The 20,072-nt window shown below is 38.2% G+C and overlaps 1 protein-coding gene across 2 annotated transcripts in view; it reads left to right on the top strand.

The window, feature by feature from the left end:
* LOC115218449 overlaps window positions 1-20,072 on the top strand; it is a 601,809-nt gene that overhangs the window by 543,431 nt on the left and 38,306 nt on the right. For both annotated transcript variants that reach the window (XM_029788270.2, XM_029788271.2), the window contains 2 exons: window positions 7,781-7,928; window positions 15,925-16,044. In XM_029788270.2, coding sequence (XP_029644130.1) covers window positions 7,781-7,928; window positions 15,925-16,044 — 268 coding nt within the window. The remainder of the gene's footprint in view (window positions 1-7,780; window positions 7,929-15,924; window positions 16,045-20,072) is intronic.

Genomic DNA, 20,072 nt, shown 5'->3' with positions numbered 1-20,072 from the left:
AGCTGTTAAGCTAAATAATCCTTGCTTAGGAAATAGGCTACAGCTCCTATGATGAAAACACATGATTTGAATTCATAATCCTTCAGATTGGTTTTAGTGTCCGCCTTATTTGTTTTATCTGGTTAAATATACACATTACGTTGTGTGGAGTGTGTGTATACACACATGCATGTATATATACTTCTCTTTCATCTTGTTTCAGTCATTTGACTGTGGCCATGCTGGGGTACCACCTTGAAGGATATTAGTAGAACAACTCAACCCCAATATTTTTTTTAAGGCCCGGTTCTTATTCTTTTGGTTCTGTTCACCGAACAACTTGGAAACAGGGACATAAATACACCAACATCAGTTGTCAAGCAGTAGTGGGGGACAAACAAAGACACACATAGAACAGTTTTTTTCAGTTTCCCTCACAAGACTTTGGTTATCCGGAAGCTGTTGTAGAAGACACTTGCCCGAGGTGCCATACAGTGGGATTGAACCCAGAACCATGTGATTGGGAAGCAGGCTTCTTACCACACAGCCATGCCTGATTTCACTTAGGCATAGCAATACTAAAACTAGTTGTTAGAATTCAGTATTCGTATGCTTTAGAGTAGAGCGTTATTTAGGTGAGTGCAGAGCATGGTATTAATTAATGAATGACAAGGGAACAAGAATTATGTAATCAACTTTATAAACTTACAGGTGAAACAGCTGTAAGCTAGTGAAGATGATTACTTAATTCCTATTCCCTTGCCATTTAATTATATATATATATATATATATATATATATACAAAGGGTAAAAGGCCCATGGCTCATTGTTTAGAGCATTGGGCTTACAATCATGATGTAGTGAGTTTGATTCCCAGACTGAACTATGTGTTGTGCTCCTGAGAAGACACTTTATTTTATGTTGCTCCAGTTGCCTCAGCTGTAGAAATGAGTTGTGATATCACTGGTGCTTAGCTGTATCATCCTTTGCTTTTCTCTTGGATAACACAAGTAGCATGAAAAGGGGAGGCTGGTATGCATGGGCAACTGCTTGTCTTCCATAAACAACCTTGCCAGGATATGTGCCTTAGAGGGGAACTTCCTGGGTGCAATCCCATAGGCATTCATGACTGAAGGGGTGATTATTTCATCATCATTGTCGTTTAATGTCCGCTTTCCATGCTATATATATATACACACACATACACACACACACATATACACACACACACACACACACACACACACATATATATATATAACCTCTTTATGTCTGCTTTTCCATGCCTGCATGGATCAGATGGAATTATACTTGAAGACTCTGTCTTAAATCCTAAGTATTATTATATATCGCTTCTCATAGTAATATCAATTGTAAGTGCTATAATGATGGGAATATCATAAGAGGAACCTTAATTAGTTTCAGCCCATAATTAATGGAACTGTTAATCGTAGGTATTTCCCTGCATCTAACTGAAATGACAAGAAAGCAAAACAAAGGGAATTGCTTGCTGTCCTAGTTTGTACCAATATGTAAATTTGCAAACTCACCCAACCCAATTCTTCAGCTGTAAACTCAAGTAAATCGTGTGCATGGTTGATTACTGGTGTTGCAAACCTCCCCGAGCCGTGCTTGCACCAAAAAACATAAATGACATTCAAGATAGTGGTGGTGGTGGTTGTGGTAGTGCTGCTACTGTAAAAGTAGCAGTGGTAGTGGAAGTAGTAAGAGTGGTGATGGTGGTGGTATTAACAAGGAAAGAGAAACCAAATGTAAAGATTGCTCAAAGAAAAAAAAAAAAAGAAAGCAACTTATTACTTCTTTAATTAAAAAAGAATTTTTTTTAAGAAACAAACAAACTTGGAAAAAATATAAAAACAACTACTTTTTGTGACATTGTGAAAAAGTCCAGCCAGATTGTTCAGATAACAGTTAATTACTGCATTCACTAATGAAGTTTTGCACTTTGGGATTTTTTTTTGTTTGTTTTTGTTTTAGTAATGAAGGGTATTCTAATTTACTTAATTAAGAAGTGGTGGAGTAAAAAGTCGGGAAGAAGACTTCACCTCCTTATTTGACATGTCTGATTTCTTGTTCTAAAGTTGTGAAAATTCCTATGAAACCATAATGACCCTATTATGGTTATTTTTAGTAAGTCGTATTAGTGTCATCATCGTAATCATCATCATTATCATTATCATTTTATTATTATTATTTTATAAGGCAACAAGCTGGTAGAAACGTTAGCACACCAGACAAACTGCTTAGTGGTATTTCATCTGTCTTTACGAGTTCAAATACTGCCAAGATCGACTTTGCCTTTCATTCTTTCGGGATCAATAAATTAAGTACTAGTTAATTGACTGGTCCCCTCCTCAAAAATTTCAGGCCTTGTGCCTAGAGTAGAAAAGATTATTGCGAACCACATGGTTCCGGGTTCAGTCCCACTGTGTGGGCCTTGGGCAAGTGTCTTCTACTATAGCCTCAGGTCGACTAAAGGCGGTGCTCCAGCATGGCCACAGTCAAATGACTGAAACAAGTTAAAGCATTATTATTATCATCATCATCATAAGGGCAGTGAGCTATCAGAATCATTAACATGCCAGGTAAAATGCTTAGCAGCATTTCTTTCAGTTCTTTACATTCTGGGTTCAAACTCCATCAAGGTCAGCTTTGCCTTTCACCCTCTCAGGGGCAATAAAATTGCTACCAGCTGGATGCTGAGGTTGATGTAATTGACATGCCTCCTTCCACCAAAATTTCAGGCCTTGTTCCTCTAGCAGGAAAAAAAATATCATCATCATTAATATTACTATTATTTTGCTGAGGTTGACTTTCTTTCATGCTTTTGGGGGTCTATGAAATAATTACCAGTTATATATTGGGGTTGATGTAATCAACTTATTCCCCCACCCCCCACCCCCACACACACAAATTTCAGGTATTGTGCCTATAGTAGAAAGGATTATTATTATTATTATTATTATTATTATTGAGTGAGAGAGCAGTGCATGCCATCAAAGTGACACTGGGGTAAAATATACGAAAACCAGTATACCCATCATGACTACCCGTCTGATAAGGGTACACTAGGCACATGCATCACAACCATATGTGCGCAACATGGTGATCTCATATCAAAATAAACAGCACATGACCTTGCAGGTGGGGCCCAGTTAGAATTTTCTTCAATTGAGTAACCCATCCCACTCGAAAGGTCCCTGAATAAGGGTTGTTTAAGGATGTTGAACGAAACACCCATGTTTCCAGAGGTGAATTATTCAAACCCCAAAGAATTCCTCTCAACACATGGCTATGATGCTCCCCCACTACTTCTGCTCGTGATCAGAGATGCACATATCATCAGCCACTAAGGGACATGCTCAACTGGTTAAAGTCAAACAACTGACAAGCAAATCTGTGGTATTGAGCAGAATATTTGCTGTAGCCCATCTTTTATACCAAGACAAAACAATGTACATGATAACACTTCCAATCAGTTAAGATCAGAAGCCATGAGAGCCACTGCCTGGTACTGCATCAGGGCATTTATTATTATTATTATTATTATTATTATTTAAGTTGATGAGCTGGCAGACTCATTAGCATGCCAGGCAAAATGCTTAGTGGTATTTCACCCATCTCTACGTTCTGAGTTCAAATTCCGCCAAGGTCGACTTTACCTTTTATCCTTTCAGGGTTGATAAAATAGGTACCCGCTGAACACTGGGGTCAATGTAATCAACTCATCTCCACCTCCCACAAGCTTGTGGCAAAAATTTGAAATAATTATTATTATTATTATTATTATTATTATTGTTGTTAAAGTTGGTGTGCTGGCAGAATTGTTAGCACACCGGCAAAATGCTTTGTAGCATTTTGTCCACCCCTACGTTCTGAGTTCAAATTTCACCAAGGTCAACTTTGCCTTTTATCCATTCAGGGTCAATGAAATAAGTACCAATCAAGTACTGGGGTCGATGTAATCAACTTGCCCTCTCCCTTCAAAATTCCAGGCCTTGTGCCTATAGTAGAAAGGTTTATTATTATTATTATTATTATTATTATTATTATAAGTGGGGTGAGGAAAGAGAGGCATATCAGAGGAGGTGACTTAGTGGAAAAACAATTAAGTATTAAGTAGTACTAATTCCATTAAATATACACACGTGTAAAAGATATTAATTAACAGGTATTACAATGACAAGTCGGCATTAATGTGTCATTCAATATTATTTTCTGTTAATTATTTTGCCTACTTATTTATGTATTCATTTTGTTGGGTGGGTGGAGGTTGAGGTGGATGTGGTTGGCAGATGACATAGAGCAGCCCTCCTCCTCTGCCGGAAGCTTCTGACAGGCTTGGTTTTTCATTCCATAGTTGAAACTAATCTATTTTGCTGGTACTAATTAATAACACACTTGAGAAAAGAAAAGCATGAAAAGTTTTAATTTCCCTTTTGACTTTCTCTCTCTCTCTCTCTCTCTCCTCTCTCTCTCTCTCTCTCTCTCTCTCTCTCTCTCTCTCCCCTCCTCTCTCTCTGTCCCCAACCTCACAACAAAACGTAAAACTTTGGTGCCTTGTAAGATGATGTAGGAGGAAAATAGTGAACCAAGAATAAGGAGGAAAGCCGCCTTATGTGGTTCTCTTTCATCTTTTAATTGTTTCAGTCTCTTGACCATGCTACAGCTGCAATCAGATTCTGGGTTCAAATTTTTGGTACAAGGTCAGCAGTTTCAGAGGATGGGGTCAGTAAATTACATTGACTCTCCCCTCCCCAGGACTCAAGAAGGATGAAAGGCAAAGTTGACCTTGAGAGAATTTGAACTCTGAACATGAAGACAAATAAAATGCTGATAGGCATTTTGCCTGGCATGCTAATGACTGTCATTAGCATCAAGGGAGGGAGTAAGGGGATTACATTGACCCTAGTGCTCAGCTGGTACTTATTTTATTGACCCAGAAAGGATGAATGGCAAAGTTGACCGCAGCAGGATTTGAACCTCTGAACAAGGAGGAGGACAAAATGCTGCTAAGCAGTTCGCTCAGCATGCGAACAATTCTGCCAGCTCACTACTCTAGTTGCAGTCAAATACTGAAAAACAGTTCTCATAGCCTTTTGCAAGGATCTCCAAGACATCCGGGAGAGACAAAAGGAAGAAGCAACAATGACAATATTTGTGAAGGGCGTAAGCCCTAGGACCAGGTGATGGTGCTAAACCAGGTTCAAATTCCACTGAGATTGAGTTCAAATTCTGCCGAGGTTGACTTTGCCTTTCATCCTTTTGGGGTCGGTAAATTAAGTACTAGTTGCTTACTGGAGTCGATCTAATCAACCAGGTCCCTCCCACTAAATTCAGGCCTTGTGCCTATAGTAGAAAGGATTAGGTTTACCACACTGATCTTGGTTTCAAATGAATCACATATGTTGCAGTATAGACCAGTCACAACAGTCTATAAGTTACTCTTATGTTAATTGCTATCGAAACTTCTGGTAAAATTTATCTGTGATATTTTACTGTTGTATCCATGGGAAGACTTGTCTTTCGTCTGCTTAATGTTATGAAATCAGGGTCAAGAATACTTCTTTGTGTCACAGAAATTTTTACACCTCTTTATGTGTGTGAGTACATATAAACAAGTGAAGGTGTATGGCTCAGTGGTTAGAGAATCAAGCTTACGATCGTGAGGTTGTGGGCTCGAATCCCGGACCGGGCTCTGTGTTGTGTTCTTGAGCAAGACACTATATTTCACATTGCTCCTGTTCACTCAGCTGTAGAAATGAGTTCTGATGTCACAAGTGCCAAGCTGTATCGGCCCTTGTGCCTTTCCCTTGGATAACACTGGTGGCATGGAGAGGGGAGGTGGGTATGCATGGGCGACTGCTGGTTTTCCATACACAACCTTGTCCGGACTTGTGCCTGGGAGGGTAACTTTCTAGGTGCAATCCCACAGTCAGTGATGACCGAAGGGGGTCTCAACATACAAACACGCATACACATACATATTGTGTGTGTGTGTGCAACAGAAGAGCCAGTGTGTGTCTGTGTATTTCACTGTATGTGTGACAGAGAGAGCCTAAGGTTGTGTTGATATAAGACAGTCAATATGTCTATACCTTAGCTGTAACTTAATTAAAACACCACTTGATGCCAACATTAATATGCTCCCACACTCTACACTCAACACTAACAGCTGGGGTTATTCTTTGTGGATTTTTTGTAGTTTCATTTTTTTGCAATTGTCCTGCTATACACTATCTTGAACAAGTGTCTCTATTTCAGTCCCAGGCCAACCAATGCCTTGTGAGTGAATTTCATTAATAGGAGCTGTAGGAAACCATCATCTGTGTGTGTGTGTGTGTGTGCGCGCGCGCACGCTTGTGCTTGCTTGAGCAAAACATAATGACCAATTGCTCTGCACTTTCAAAAACCTTATATGTTTCAAGGAAACACACATGGCTTTAAAATCCTGCCTCAAATACATCCTCTTTCAATTCATGCCAGCATAGAAAAACAGACATTAAAACAAATGGAGGTCATTCTACAAACCAACTTCACTGTGACTAGAATTCTTATTGCTTAATTAATTGAATTCTTTAATCCACTTGGAGATATGTTTCTAAGCCCTGGATTGATTACTCTGGTGCCAGGAACTACTCAAATACTATGTTGTTGTTTGGTAGAACAGGTAAAGCATTAGACAAAATGCCTTGTGGTATTTGTTACAAACCTATACTTTCAGATTTCAAATCTCAACAAGTGTGACCATTCATTGTTCCAGAGGGAAAGGATCAATAGAGTGAAGTACCAGTCACATAGTGGGGTCAGTTTCAAGCCTTATGCCCCGAAAGGACGAAAGGCAAAGTTGACACTGGCAGTATTTGAACACTGAATGTAAAAGTTGAAAGAAATGCTGCTAAGCATTTTTCTTTGGTAACAATTCTGCCATTCTGCCAGCTTGTCGCCTTTCTAATGATAAGAAGAATAGCAACGATGGACTCTCTTGTCAAAGACGACATCTGAGCATTCAGCTTTGGCCAAACAAGCTGCACAAATGATTTGTTTATAGTGATCAAATATTCGTGCTGCTGCACATTAGCTCATTCTCTCCATCAAATCAACATTGTCTGAACAGGTGTGCACAGGTGTACCATGGGTCAGGTGTTGAAGTGATTGCAGGGCAACGTGAGATGAAGTGTTTTGCTCAAGAACACAATGCACTACCCAGTCTAGGAATTGAAATCATGATCACTAGCTCATGTTTGTAATACCATAACCACTAAGCCATAATAATAATAATAATAATAATAATAATGAGAAGAAATGTTTATCCCACTCATATTGTTATGAAGGAGTAGGGTCTATGTTAAATTGTTATGAAAAAAAGAAATAAAATAAAAAGGCAATTTTTCAGATTAACGATGAAACCTTTACAATTTTTTAATTAGCAAAAGAGTAAAAAGCCTAAAATAAAATGTGAAATACATACATACCTATATGTACATACGCACACAGATGTATACAAATAAACAGGTGATTGAAAAATGACGGAAATTACAAAACCAAAAAAAAACTAATTGTACGTGACGAGTGGGTGTATGCGTTAATAATAGTTATTAGGACCACATGCACGTGCACACATAATGACATACAAACACATATAACTGAGACACACTCACGCATAAACACACACATAAAAAAAATAAGTAAATACAAAATTTAAATTAACAAAAAATAAATGTTTTTTTTTGCTGCAAAAAAAAATAAATAATGATTTATTGTTGTCTAATTCGTTTAGCATCACACGGGACATGGTTGACAGTGTGTGAAGACTACGCATATCAACTGGAATCTGATGGCGAATACCACAAAGCTGTCACATATCTTGTGGCCTGCCATCGGATCTACGAAGCCATTGATCTGTTCAAACGTCACCGCTTGTTCAAGTAAGTTGCTGCTCCATCGTTGTTTGTTGTTGTTGTTTGAAGGGGTGGTCATTGCTGTGTTGGTTAGAGAGGTTTCTGCTTGTTGACATTCAGTTTGTATTGCCAATGCTTTTGTTAGTGTTGTACTGTGATTGCCATCATCATCATCGTCCTCATCATTATTAAGGGGATGAGCTGGCAGAATTGTTAGCACGCCAAACGAAATGCTTAGTAGTATTTCGTCTGCCGCTATGTTCTGAGTTCAAATTCTGCCAAGGTCAACTTTGCCTTTCATCTTGTCGGGGTCGATAAAATAAGTACCAGTTGAACACTGGGGTCAATGTAATTGAATTAACTCCTTCCCCAAAATTGCAGCACTTGTGGAAAAATTTAAAACCATTATTATTATTATTATTATTGAATGAGAGAGCAGTGCATGCCATCAAAGTGACACTGGGGTAATATATACGAAGCCCAGTATACCCATCATGACTACCCGTGTGATAAGGGTACGCTAGGCACATGCATCACAACCATATGTGCACGACATGGTGATCTCATATCAAGATAAGCAGCACATGACCTTGCAGGTGGGGCCCAGTTAGAATTTTCTTCAGGTCGAGTAACCCATCCTGCTCAAAAGGTTCTTGAATAAGGATTGTTTAAGGATGTTGAATGAAACACCCATGTTTTCAGAGGTGAAATATTCAAACCCCAAAGAATTCCTTTCAACGCACGGCTATGATGCTCCCCAACTACTTCTGCTCGTGATCAGAGATGCACGTATCGTCAGCCACTAAGGGACATGCTCAACTGGTTAAGGTCAAACAACTGACAAGCAAATCTGTGGTATTGAGCAGAATATTTGCTGTAGCCCATCTTTTATACCAAAACAAAACAATGTACATGATAACACTTCCAATATTATTATTATTATTATTATTATTATTATTATTAAGAAACTGGTAAGGTGGCTGAATCACTGGTAGGCCAGACAAAATGCTTAGGTAGGACATATTTTCTTTGTTGCAATCGTTGAAAATTCTTCTTTGTTCTAATCCTTTTAGTCAGAGGGGAAATGTAGTAATCATGACCCTATACAGGGCCTCCTAGATGAGTAGGAAAGAGAGAGAAGGAGGAAGGTAATCCTCAAACCAACAACCTACAACCTTGGATACCCACCCAGAGTGCCCAAAGTGCTAGGTTGTGGTTTTAAACCAAGCAGTGAATGGATTGAATCAGTGACTCTCAACCAGGGTCTATATGATCCTCGAGGCTCTATATAAGATTTTTGGTATGGGTCCATGCTAGGGGAGCCACACTAGTATTTTAAGGGCCCATGAAAATGTTTGATTTAAATGTATGTATTGCAAGAAACAGCTGGGTTTCTTCCTCAAACATTTTAGATAGCCCAACTTATACATGTGAATTTGTGAAAAACAAAATAGGAATTTCTTAAAGAAGTGTCTATAAAATTAGTTTTTAAACACCAAATGTCTTTGGATGATGGTCCACCAGAATAAAATATTAAATAAGGGAGTTCATAGGTGGAAAAAAGGTTGACAACCCTGGATTAAGTCAACCACCTGCATACAATACAGCCCAATAAATAGTCTTTAGTTTTGTGCTTGCAGACAAAAGGGGATGAGGGGGTAATAAACATTTCTATTATTTTTTTATATTTGGTTCTATTCATTAATTTTTTTTCTTTGTTTAATTTTTCACAACTGTCAATAGAATTATCACTAACAGCTCTTGCCATTCTCGTTAAGCTGTGGATTTTATTAAATCCTCTATCACCATAAATATTTCATATATTATCAGTAAGGTTACTGACCATTCATTTTTCTGTTACCAGTCAGATTACTTATCAGCATCATCATAATTTATAGTTAGTTGCTCCAAGAATTTTTACTTTTTCATTTTTTGGCATCCATTGTTTTTTGGTTTTCCTTGCTTCCTTCCATAATATTATGGATCGGATCAATAAGGGAGTGGGCTGAAGAATTCCAAAAAAACAAAAAAAACTCTCATTTAGGCCATCGAACTGGTGATGTATTTATGTTGGACTGGCCGTCTGTTGTGTGATTAGACTTTAAATTGACCAGTCATTTTGCTGATAACACCAAAAGTCAATTACATTAATGTTTTGTCGACTATGAATTGACGTCATCATACGTCTGGTTCTCTTGTTCTTAAAAACACCGTACTTTTCTTCTACTCTTTTTTTCTCTCCTTCCCCACCACTTTTCTTATGTAAGAAAAGCAAGGTGAATGACGGTGGCGGTGGTGCTCTTTATTGTTGGAAGCCGAAAAGAGTGAAGTGTTTTGTCTAATGAAGCAACGAAATATCAGCCACTTGGTGTAAATTTGTGATCCATTATACCATAGCTGTCCATCACTGTGATTGTATTTCTGGCAGAGAAATAGCCAGATGTGACTAGGTGCTTTCTGAAATGATATCGGTTGTATTGCTTGCTACTGGCATTGTGTTGCTTTCTTAGTCAAGAGACTTCATTCTGTCTTGTGTTGTGTCTGTTTACCAAGTAGGAAGTTAAGTACAAGAAAATAGAAGAAAATTCTACAATAGGTTAGCATCCTATTGTTTCAGATGGTATTTGCCTCTCATCGCATGTAATTTTAAATGAGTGAAAGACTTGGTGAACTGGCTCTGCAAGCCATTTAAGCTGTATGGAATTTTCATTGTTTAAACATTGAATATAAACAACACTGACCTTCCGATTTGTGTGTGTGTGTTTGCGTGTGAAGGCGCATGGATCAATGGTTAGAACTTTGAGCTCACAATCATGAGATAGTGAGTTTGATTCCCGGACTGGGCTGTGTGTTGTGTTCTTGAGCAATTTGGTAGACGGTAACTGTGGAAAACCATCATGTATATATGTGTGTGTGTGTGTGTATATGTATATATATATGTGTGTGTATATATATATATGTGTGTGTGTATATATATATATATATATATATGTCTTTGTGTCAGTGTTTGTCACATCAAACCCTACCACTTGGTAACCAGTATTGGTTTGTTTATGTCCCTGTAACTTAGCAGTTCACCAAAAGACACCGATAGAGTAAGTGCTTTTGTTTGACTAAAACCCTTCAAGGTATCTCCAGCATGGCCACAGTCCAATGACTGTAAGTATGCATTGTGAGTGTGTGTAAGACAATGTCACTTAACGATAGTGGTACCAATCTCCAGTTGTTAGGACTCAATATAAACTGACATGTCAATTACAACGACAAAGGTTCTGGTTGATACAATCAACGGAACCATCTGCTTGTGAAATTAACTTGCAAGTGGCTGAGCACTCCGCAGACACACATACCCTTAACATAGTTCTCACGGAGATTCAGCATTACACAGAATGTGACAAAGCTGGCCCTTTGAAATAAGGTACTTCTCATTTTTGCCAGTTGAGTGGACTGGAGCAATGTGAAATAAAGAGTCTTGTTCAAGGACTCAATGTGCTGCTGGGAATCAACTCATTATGTTACAATTGGGAGTCTGTTACTCTAACCTTTTGGCAACATGTCTTCACACAAGAACTCAATATTCTCCATTGTATTGGTTAGGTCCGATGGCAAAGAGCTGTCAATTATTGGTCTTTTTCTGCCTCAGACACTTTCTATAAGTTAGCAGGTCGGCAAAGAGTATACAATGTTATTGAATAGATGAATGACAAAAGAAAACAACAGGAGTCAACTTCATCAAGTACTGGGGTTGTTTTATGGTTAACCCTTTAGGATTTAAACCAGCCATATCCAACCCCAAATATTCTGCCTGTTTTATGTTTAAATTGGCCAGTTCCAGCCTCTCACATGTATTCTACAATGTCATTTTATAAATAACCATTCACTTCAACAAAATATTGAAACTGAAAGACCAAGCCTGATTAATTAAAAACAATATGAATATATACAAATTACATTTGACAGAATAATCTAAATGCTAAAGGATTAAATATGCTCCTTTTCCATTGCAAGACAGTCGGTTTGTCCCAGTATTAAAAGTCATCGTTATTGTTGCCAATCTGAAGATTTTTCATTAGTTCAAATGCTGAGAGTGGTGCTGTTAGAATTCATTGGAATAGAGTCTCTGCATGGACACTTAATTCCTGACCGTAGCCCACAGTAGTGTTCGACTCAACACCATGTGCTCAAATAAATCAAATTCTGGCTGTAATCACAGACATTACCTAACTATGAAGCAGGAGCAACAAGCAGCAATGTCACTCCATCCAGAAGGTGAGATTGAGAAAATCTAAAAATATTTATATCAGATTTGAGAACTTTATTGTTTTCCAATAAACTGCAAGGATCTCTTAGAAAAATATGGGGGGAAATTATCCTTGATAGAAAAGATAAGAATGGAAAACAGTTTTGTTTTCAATATTTGTGTAAAATAAAAGCTTTTCATTATAGATACACATGTGTGTATTTGCACACAAAAAATATGTGTATGTTTTACTAAGAAATGGTTAGCAGTTATATAACTTCGTACAAATTATTCATTATGTGTGTGTGTGTTTGTGTGTATATATCACCATCATTTAATGCCCATATTCCATGCTTTTGTGTGTGTATACACACACACACTCATACACATGTATGCATGCATGTATTTTTACAATATATATATGTGTGTGTGTGTGTATGTATATATGTGTGTATGTATATATATATATATGTATGTATATATATGTATGTATGTCTATATTAGTGTGTATGTCTTCAGAAATCCATGCACATCACCACTTTTTATTCCCCCCACTTCCACCAACCCCTTTCCACAAGACCCTTCTCAAAATCTAAATCGCGCTTTGCACGTCTGCACAGGAAACATTTTATTTATTTAATCTTTTTTTTTCTTTACATCCATTTTTGGTTTTGCATTCAATAAAGAACACAAGAAGATATCCTCTATTCCTAAATTCACACCTGTTGAAGTTAAAAAACCTCAACCATCCAAAGAAACACCTCCCTTTTCTTTTCCTCAGTTATTCCGATTGATTTTTGATTGATTTTTATTTTCCTACAGTTTTTGTTATTTTTTTTTTGCTGTAATTATTTTTCTTTTTTTTTTTGTTGTAGCTTATTCAATTTTATTTTGTTTTTGCTTGTTGTTCTCTTCCACCTTTGTCTCTTTTTTTAAATATTTTTTGTTGTTGCTGTAGCTGTGCTTATTGTTACTGTTGTTGTTCAAGATGTGAATGTTTATGTTGTTGTGATTGTAGACATCCATCCTAGTGGTGGTGTTCATGCTGCTCCTGTTGTTGTTGTACTTGTTTGTTATTGTTGTAGTTGTGAGAATCCCTTTATTGTTGTTGCTACAATCACTGGCAGTTTTATAAATAAAAAAAAAGATTAAGCAAAAAAGAGGAAAATGTATTTCGAAAATTCTTCTTAAGTTTTATGTTGCTTTTGATCATAATCATCATCATCATCATTATTATTGGTGGTGGTGGTAGTGGTAGTAGTAGTAGTAGTAGTAGTAGTAGTAGTAGCAGCAGCAGCAGCATTTCACTCCCTTAATGTCCCTTCTCACTCCTACTCCCAACCAGGTATTGATCTGGTTTCATAGCAATTTTCTTTTTTTTTCTTTTTGTTCTGCAATAAAATGTATAACTAGGAAGAGGAAAAAGAGAGAGAGGGAGAGAATAAACAATCAAGCAAACAAGTAAAATAAAATAAAAAGCAAGGCGAAGAAAAAAAACCAAACAAAACAGATAATGAATATCCTTGAATTATATATCTCTTTACCCTTTCTCCTCCTCCTCCTCTTTTCCAATGCCACCCTCACCTTCACCACCACCACCATCACTTCTGCTTTTTCAATGTAAACTAAGTTGTGTGATGTAACTTGAGATATCATCCACTGAAGTAGGAAAACAGAGAGTAGAAGGAGTGGTGTCTTGCAGTTTACGTAGTGTGCACCTGTTGTGCATCACTGCAAATAACATTTACCCAAGATATAAAGTAAGTAAACTACACCAGATGCAAAAATTACAAGGCAACTCATTGTTTTTTGGTGGGGCATGACCATACCAGCGTAGTCGTCTCTCTTGCACACCACATCTGATGCTTCTTAGGTCCAACTTTTCTTTCAAGGTACTTACACACTGTCGTGTATGCACACTGACATTACACATCCTTTGGAGCATACTGACTTCATTCCTTGCAAGCTTCTGCATGTCCTCAGCAGTCACAGCCCATGTTTCACTGCCATGTAGCATGGCTGTTCATACACATGCATCATACAGTCTACCTTTTACTCTGAGCGAGAGGCCCTTTGTCAACAGCAGAGGTAGGAGCTCTCTGAACTTTGCCCAAGCTATTCTTATTCTAGCAGCTACACTTTCAGAGTATCCACCCTTGCTACTGACTTGGTCACCTAGGTAACGGAAGCTATCAGCTACTTCTAGTTTGTCTCCCTGGAATTTGGCAGAAGTTGTTCTCTGCACATTTTCAGTGTTTATTGCTCCTGAGCATCTGCCACATACAAAAACTATCTTCCCAGTTAGCCTTCCTTTGATATTGCTGCACCTCTTATGTGTCCATAGCTTATACTTGGTGCATCTTATAGAGTTTCTACCTATGCCTTTTCTACAGATTGAGCAGGACCATCTACCTGAAGGGATTTGTGGTTTGCTTGCCTTCCTACTTATTAGGATTTTGGTTTTAGCTAGGTTGATTCTAAGGCCCTTCGATTCTAATCCTTGCTTCCACAGCTGAAATTTCTCCTCCAGTTCTGATAGTGACTCAGTAATTAAAGCAAGGTCATCAGCATAGAGGAGCTTCCAGGGGCATCCTGTCTTGAATTCCTCTGTTATTACCTGGAGGACTATGATAAATAGGAGGGGGCTGAGGACTGAACCTTAGTGAACCCCTACCTCTACCCGGAATTCTTCACTGTACTCAATGCCAACCCTCACCTTACTGACAGTGTCCCTGTACATGTCTTGCACAGCTCTCACTAACCATTCATCTATCCCTAGTTTCCTCATTGACTACCAGATAAGAGATTGGGGGACCCTGTCAAAGTCTTTCTTCATGTCAATGAAAGCCCGGTACAGAGGTTTATCTTTGGCTAGGTTTTTCTCCTGCAGCTGGCTTACCAGAAATATAGCATCAGTGGTGCTTTTCCCTAACACGAACCCAAACTGCATCTCATCTATACTGACTCTCTCCCTAATTATTTGGGCTATGACCCTCTCCGTGACCTTCATTACCTGATCGATGCTGGATAAAGTGTGTGACTACTTTAACCCTTTCATTACCGTATACATTTTGAGATGCTCTGTGTTTCTTTCAATTAATTTTAAATATAACAAGGAATTCTAGTAAAATAACTTAGTTATCCTTAAGCTAGTGTTAGGAACATAAATTGTGGCCAAGTTTTGGTGGAAGATTTTAATTCAAAACTTATGAAAACAAGACATTTGTACTACAGAGCCAGAAGCAGTTTCAGCAAGGTTGGTATTGAAAGGGTTAAAAGCGATTAAATATTAAATTGATATATGCTGTTGTTTACTTTTTGTAGCACCAGTCCTGATACTTTTTGATCAGACTTTGTACGCCATGGACTGGGCTGTGCTTTGAGTTCTTGAGCAAAACTCTTTGTTTCACATTGCTCCAGTTCACTCATCTGTAAATGTGTTGTGGCATTAGCTGGGGATTTGACCCTGCAACTGACCATGGAAACTGAGCAAAGTTCTGGCCTAATGAGGCCAAAGTCTCATGATCAAAGGAGTTCCAGCCATGACCATCCCATCCTCTTACTTTAATTTAATGGCTTAATGACTACATTGCTGTTTGTGATTTGAAAGAAACCTTGGCTGCTATTTCTAGCAGATTGAGTGACCTTGCTATGTATGTGTTATGTATTTTAAAACAGTTGAACTGTGATTTGAAGGAAACTTGTCTGCTGTTCCTAGCAGGTCAAGTGACCACTTAAGGTTAAAAGTTACTGATGTGCATTCTCATATTTCTTTATTTGCAGAGAAGCTGTAACCTTTGCTAAGGTCCGTCTCTCCCCTGTTGACCCAGTGTTTGAGGACCTATACAGTATGTGGGCCCAACAACTGGCCAAGGAAGGGAATTACGAACAAGCAGCAAAATGGTAAGCCCTTATTTATTTCTGAGTATGTGTGTGTGTCTGTCTGTATTTTCGTGTATGATTGGTACAGGCTATGTGGCTAGAAGCTTGCTTCCCAACCACGTTTCAAAGTTCAACCCCAACTGATCAAAGACTTGTGAGTGGATTTGATAGACAGAAACTGAAAGAAGCCTATTATGTGTACATATGCTTGCATGTGTATGTGTGTGTGTGTGTGTATATATATATATATATATATCTATATATATATGACCACACAGCGATGATCATAGCAAGCAAGCTAAGAATTCTCATTTCATTTCTTCCGACTCTTGTACTACACACATACATTTGCCGCTAACCCTTAAATGTTCGAATCTATTCACTAATTCTGCTTGTTCTTAAAATATAACCCTTTAATTTCTTTAATTTGCTTAACCCCTCGGTACCAAGTTAATTAATCCGTTCGTTACTCTGTTCATTTCTTCAAACCCTGATTGCTTAAGTCTTTATCACTACTGTCCCCAATCAAAATCTTCGCCGCCCGCCATTCGCTAACCTGCGTGATCTTTCCTCCTCAAAATTCTTTAATTTTCTTAAAAATGCCTCGGTATGAAGATATTTCGTTCGTCCTCCGCCATTACTGTACTGTCCTGTCTTCAATCAAAACTTCCGTCTTTCCAACCCACTTCCGGTGAACCTATTATAAATATCACCTCATGCTTCTCTTTCATTCACCCTTTCTTGACCACACAGCGATGATCATAGCAAGCAAGCTAAGAATTCTCATTTCATTTCTTCCGACTCTTGTACTACACACATACATTTGCCGCTAACCCTTAAATGTTCGAATCTATTCACTAATTCTGCTTGTTCTTAAAATATAACCCTTTAATTTCTTTAATTTGTTTAACCCCTCGGTACCAAGTTAATTAATTCGTTCGTTACTCTGTTCATTTCTTCAAACCCCGATTGCTTAAGTCTTTATCACTACTGTCCCCAATCAAAATCTTCGCCCCCCGCCATTCGCGGTTCGCCCGCCCTTTCCCACCCCCACCACCCATACCGGAGAACACTCTGTTTACACCATCCTCACCGGATATCCCCTCTACCACCTCCACCACTACGTGTGTCTGTTCCTCCTACCCCTCCTCCTCAATATACTTTCTCACTATGTATTTACCCCTGCCTCTCTCCCCCTAGACAGAAGCAGCTAGCGCCGCAGCTCATCAAACGTCCCACTTAACCTGTTATCTTATGTTCCCCCTGTTTTGAAATGTGTCACTGCCTCAACCGGCTATCTCCTTCCAGCCCCCCCCCCCACTCGTGATATCCTACGTTTTACTTCCTACGTTTTACTTCCTACTTTTCATTCTGTCTAGAACCTGCCACCAACCCTACCTATCATCGTTTCTCTTTACCCCAAACCTTCCCCACTGGTGCTCCCCTATATTACATGCACACACCCCCACTTTCTCTCTCTCTCTTCTCTCTGCCGGAACCCTCCCCCTGCCGCAATGCAACGAAAAAAGGCAATAACCGATCGTGGCCGATGCCTGACCTCTCTGGCACCTGTGCAGGTGGCACGTAAAAAGCACCCACTACACTCGCGGAGTGGTTGGCGTTAGGAAGGGCATCCAGCTGTAGAAACACTGCCAGTCAAACCGTCCAACCCGTGCTAGCGCGGAAAACGGACGTTAAACGATGATGATGATGATGATGATGATATAAATGTGTTATGATACTATTTCACATATACAAAAACAGCCATACCAACATACCTCCATCATCAGCTGCCCCACGGATATCATCATGGTTTCAACACCTGGACAGTACCATTCAATCCAGCGGTGTCAACTGCACTAAAATAAGTGTTGTTAGGAAAGAAAGATACCAAAGAAATCGCAACTTTCAAACATATTTACCGTATGTACAACAGTATCGGTAAATAAATTCAATAAGTAAATCAATAACCAACTCCTATATATATAACAGCAACCAAACCTTTAAGTCATACATTTTATTCCCTATGTAAGTGTGTATATGTGTGTGTGTTACTTTCTCCTTGCCTTCATATTGCGTGATAGTTGTAAATGAGTGTCACTGTTATACAGGCAGAGTTCTTCATTTCCAGTTCTCTGCAGAAACATGTCTGGTCATGGGAAAATATTACCTTACTTGGAAACAGATGAGGTTTGGCAACGTTAAAGGCATCTGGCCATTGAAGTTTTGTTTCAATGAATTCCATCTGACCCATGCAGGCATGGAAAATGGATGTTGAAACAATGATTATGATGATATGTATTAGTATGCATGTGTGTGTATCTACATATACATACATACACACATGTAGCTATATATGTCCTCTCTCATGTTTAATTATTTGAAGTGTTCCTGTAAGGAAAGAGCCGGTTTCTAATAAAGATACAAAGCTTCATTGTCGGAATATAGATAACATTTTGAACTTGAGAAATGTCTTGCACATTTTTATTGTTCTGCTTACAGATTTGTATTTGTATTTGTAACTGCATGGTAGCTGGTTGATTTCTTTTTCTGAAAACCCTAGCTTTTCCAGGTTGTCACTTAGGTATTTACTAACAAAATTATCATCAATTATAATTTTTGATATAAATGTGAATTTATAATCTGGATAAGGACACTGAATATTATTTCAAAGGAGTTGTCCATTATTATCTTCTTTCTCTCTGGTTTTTGAAAAGATATTCACATCAGCAGGGTAACTAGCCTCAATGACAGTACATGTTCTTTCTGTTCCAAACAGAATACAGCACTTTTGTCAAAAAGCATTTTTGTCTAAAGACAAAAAGGATTATTAGAATATAGTTATTTAGAGCTTTTACATTTTTTTTTTTTTTAGATTCTTAGAACAAATAGTTATTAAACCAAAGTGAGTTTAGACAACAATGTCTTTAGACTATTGTGTGTTTATGAAAAAGTCACTTTAGACCAAAGTTCCTTAGGCCAAAGTGTTTTAGACAAGTCCTAGATCCGTTCCAAACAATGATATCCAATCTGTGATACAGTGTATGTATCTTATGTATGTTTCTTCATTTGCATGTATACAGGTATCAATGTGTGGGCATGGAAGTATGTGTATGTGTGCATGTGACTACCCTTGTATTTGTATGTATATAATTATATGCGTATATGTATGTGACTACTTTTGTATTTTTATATATGTAACTACATGCATTGTATGTGTGTATGTTTGTGTTTCCTTATCACATGAGCAATGTCATTCTTTTCCAATATCCCCTTGAAACATGTCTGTTCATGGAAAAATATTACCTTGCTTGGAAAGTGGTGAGTGTTGGAAACAGGGAAGTCATCCAGCTATAGAAAACCCTGCCTCAACAAATTCTGTGTCACACATGCAAGCATGGAAAAGTGGACATTAAAATGATAATGGTGCTGGCAGTGATGTATGTATGTACGCAAGTAAATGTCTTCCCAAATACTAAAAAAGTTGGTCCCCAGCCTCAGAAACAATGCTCCTTTATTGAAATTTAGACAATACCAGCTCAATAGTAATGTATGTATGTGCATACATACATGTATATATCTTTAATTTTGTGTACATGTTGGATTGCATGGTTTTCATGTTTTCGCCCAAAGGGACAGCTAGGAACATCGTATACACAGAAGTATTCGAGTGAAGAGAAGACATTGCAACCTACACATGCGCCTTCGTTCCCTAGAGGGAAAGGACTAGATTGGGATTAGTCGTTGCCTACTAGGGGCTCTTACATACCCGGGCAACGCTAGGCTATGCTGCTAGTATATATATGAATAACTAGCTATATGTATGCATACACATTCTTTATGAGAGCATTTGTAAAATATTTTTGTGTACATTCCTGTGTCTATATTTTCATTATTATATGCACATTTGTAATATATATGCATTTTGTGGGAGCGTGTGTGCATGTGAATGTGCAAGCGTGTAAGTTCAATTGCAAGTGGGTTTGTATGTGGCTGTGAATATATTCAAGGGTCAACAACACTTAAGCAGTGAACCCAACTAAAGAATT

This window comes from Octopus sinensis, linkage group LG13 (assembly GCF_006345805.1).
Source record: "Octopus sinensis linkage group LG13, ASM634580v1, whole genome shotgun sequence".
Lineage (NCBI taxonomy): Eukaryota > Metazoa > Mollusca > Cephalopoda > Octopoda > Octopodidae > Octopus > Octopus sinensis.
Note: the sequence above shows the minus strand (reverse complement) of the source record. Positions and strands in the feature narration are given on the sequence as shown.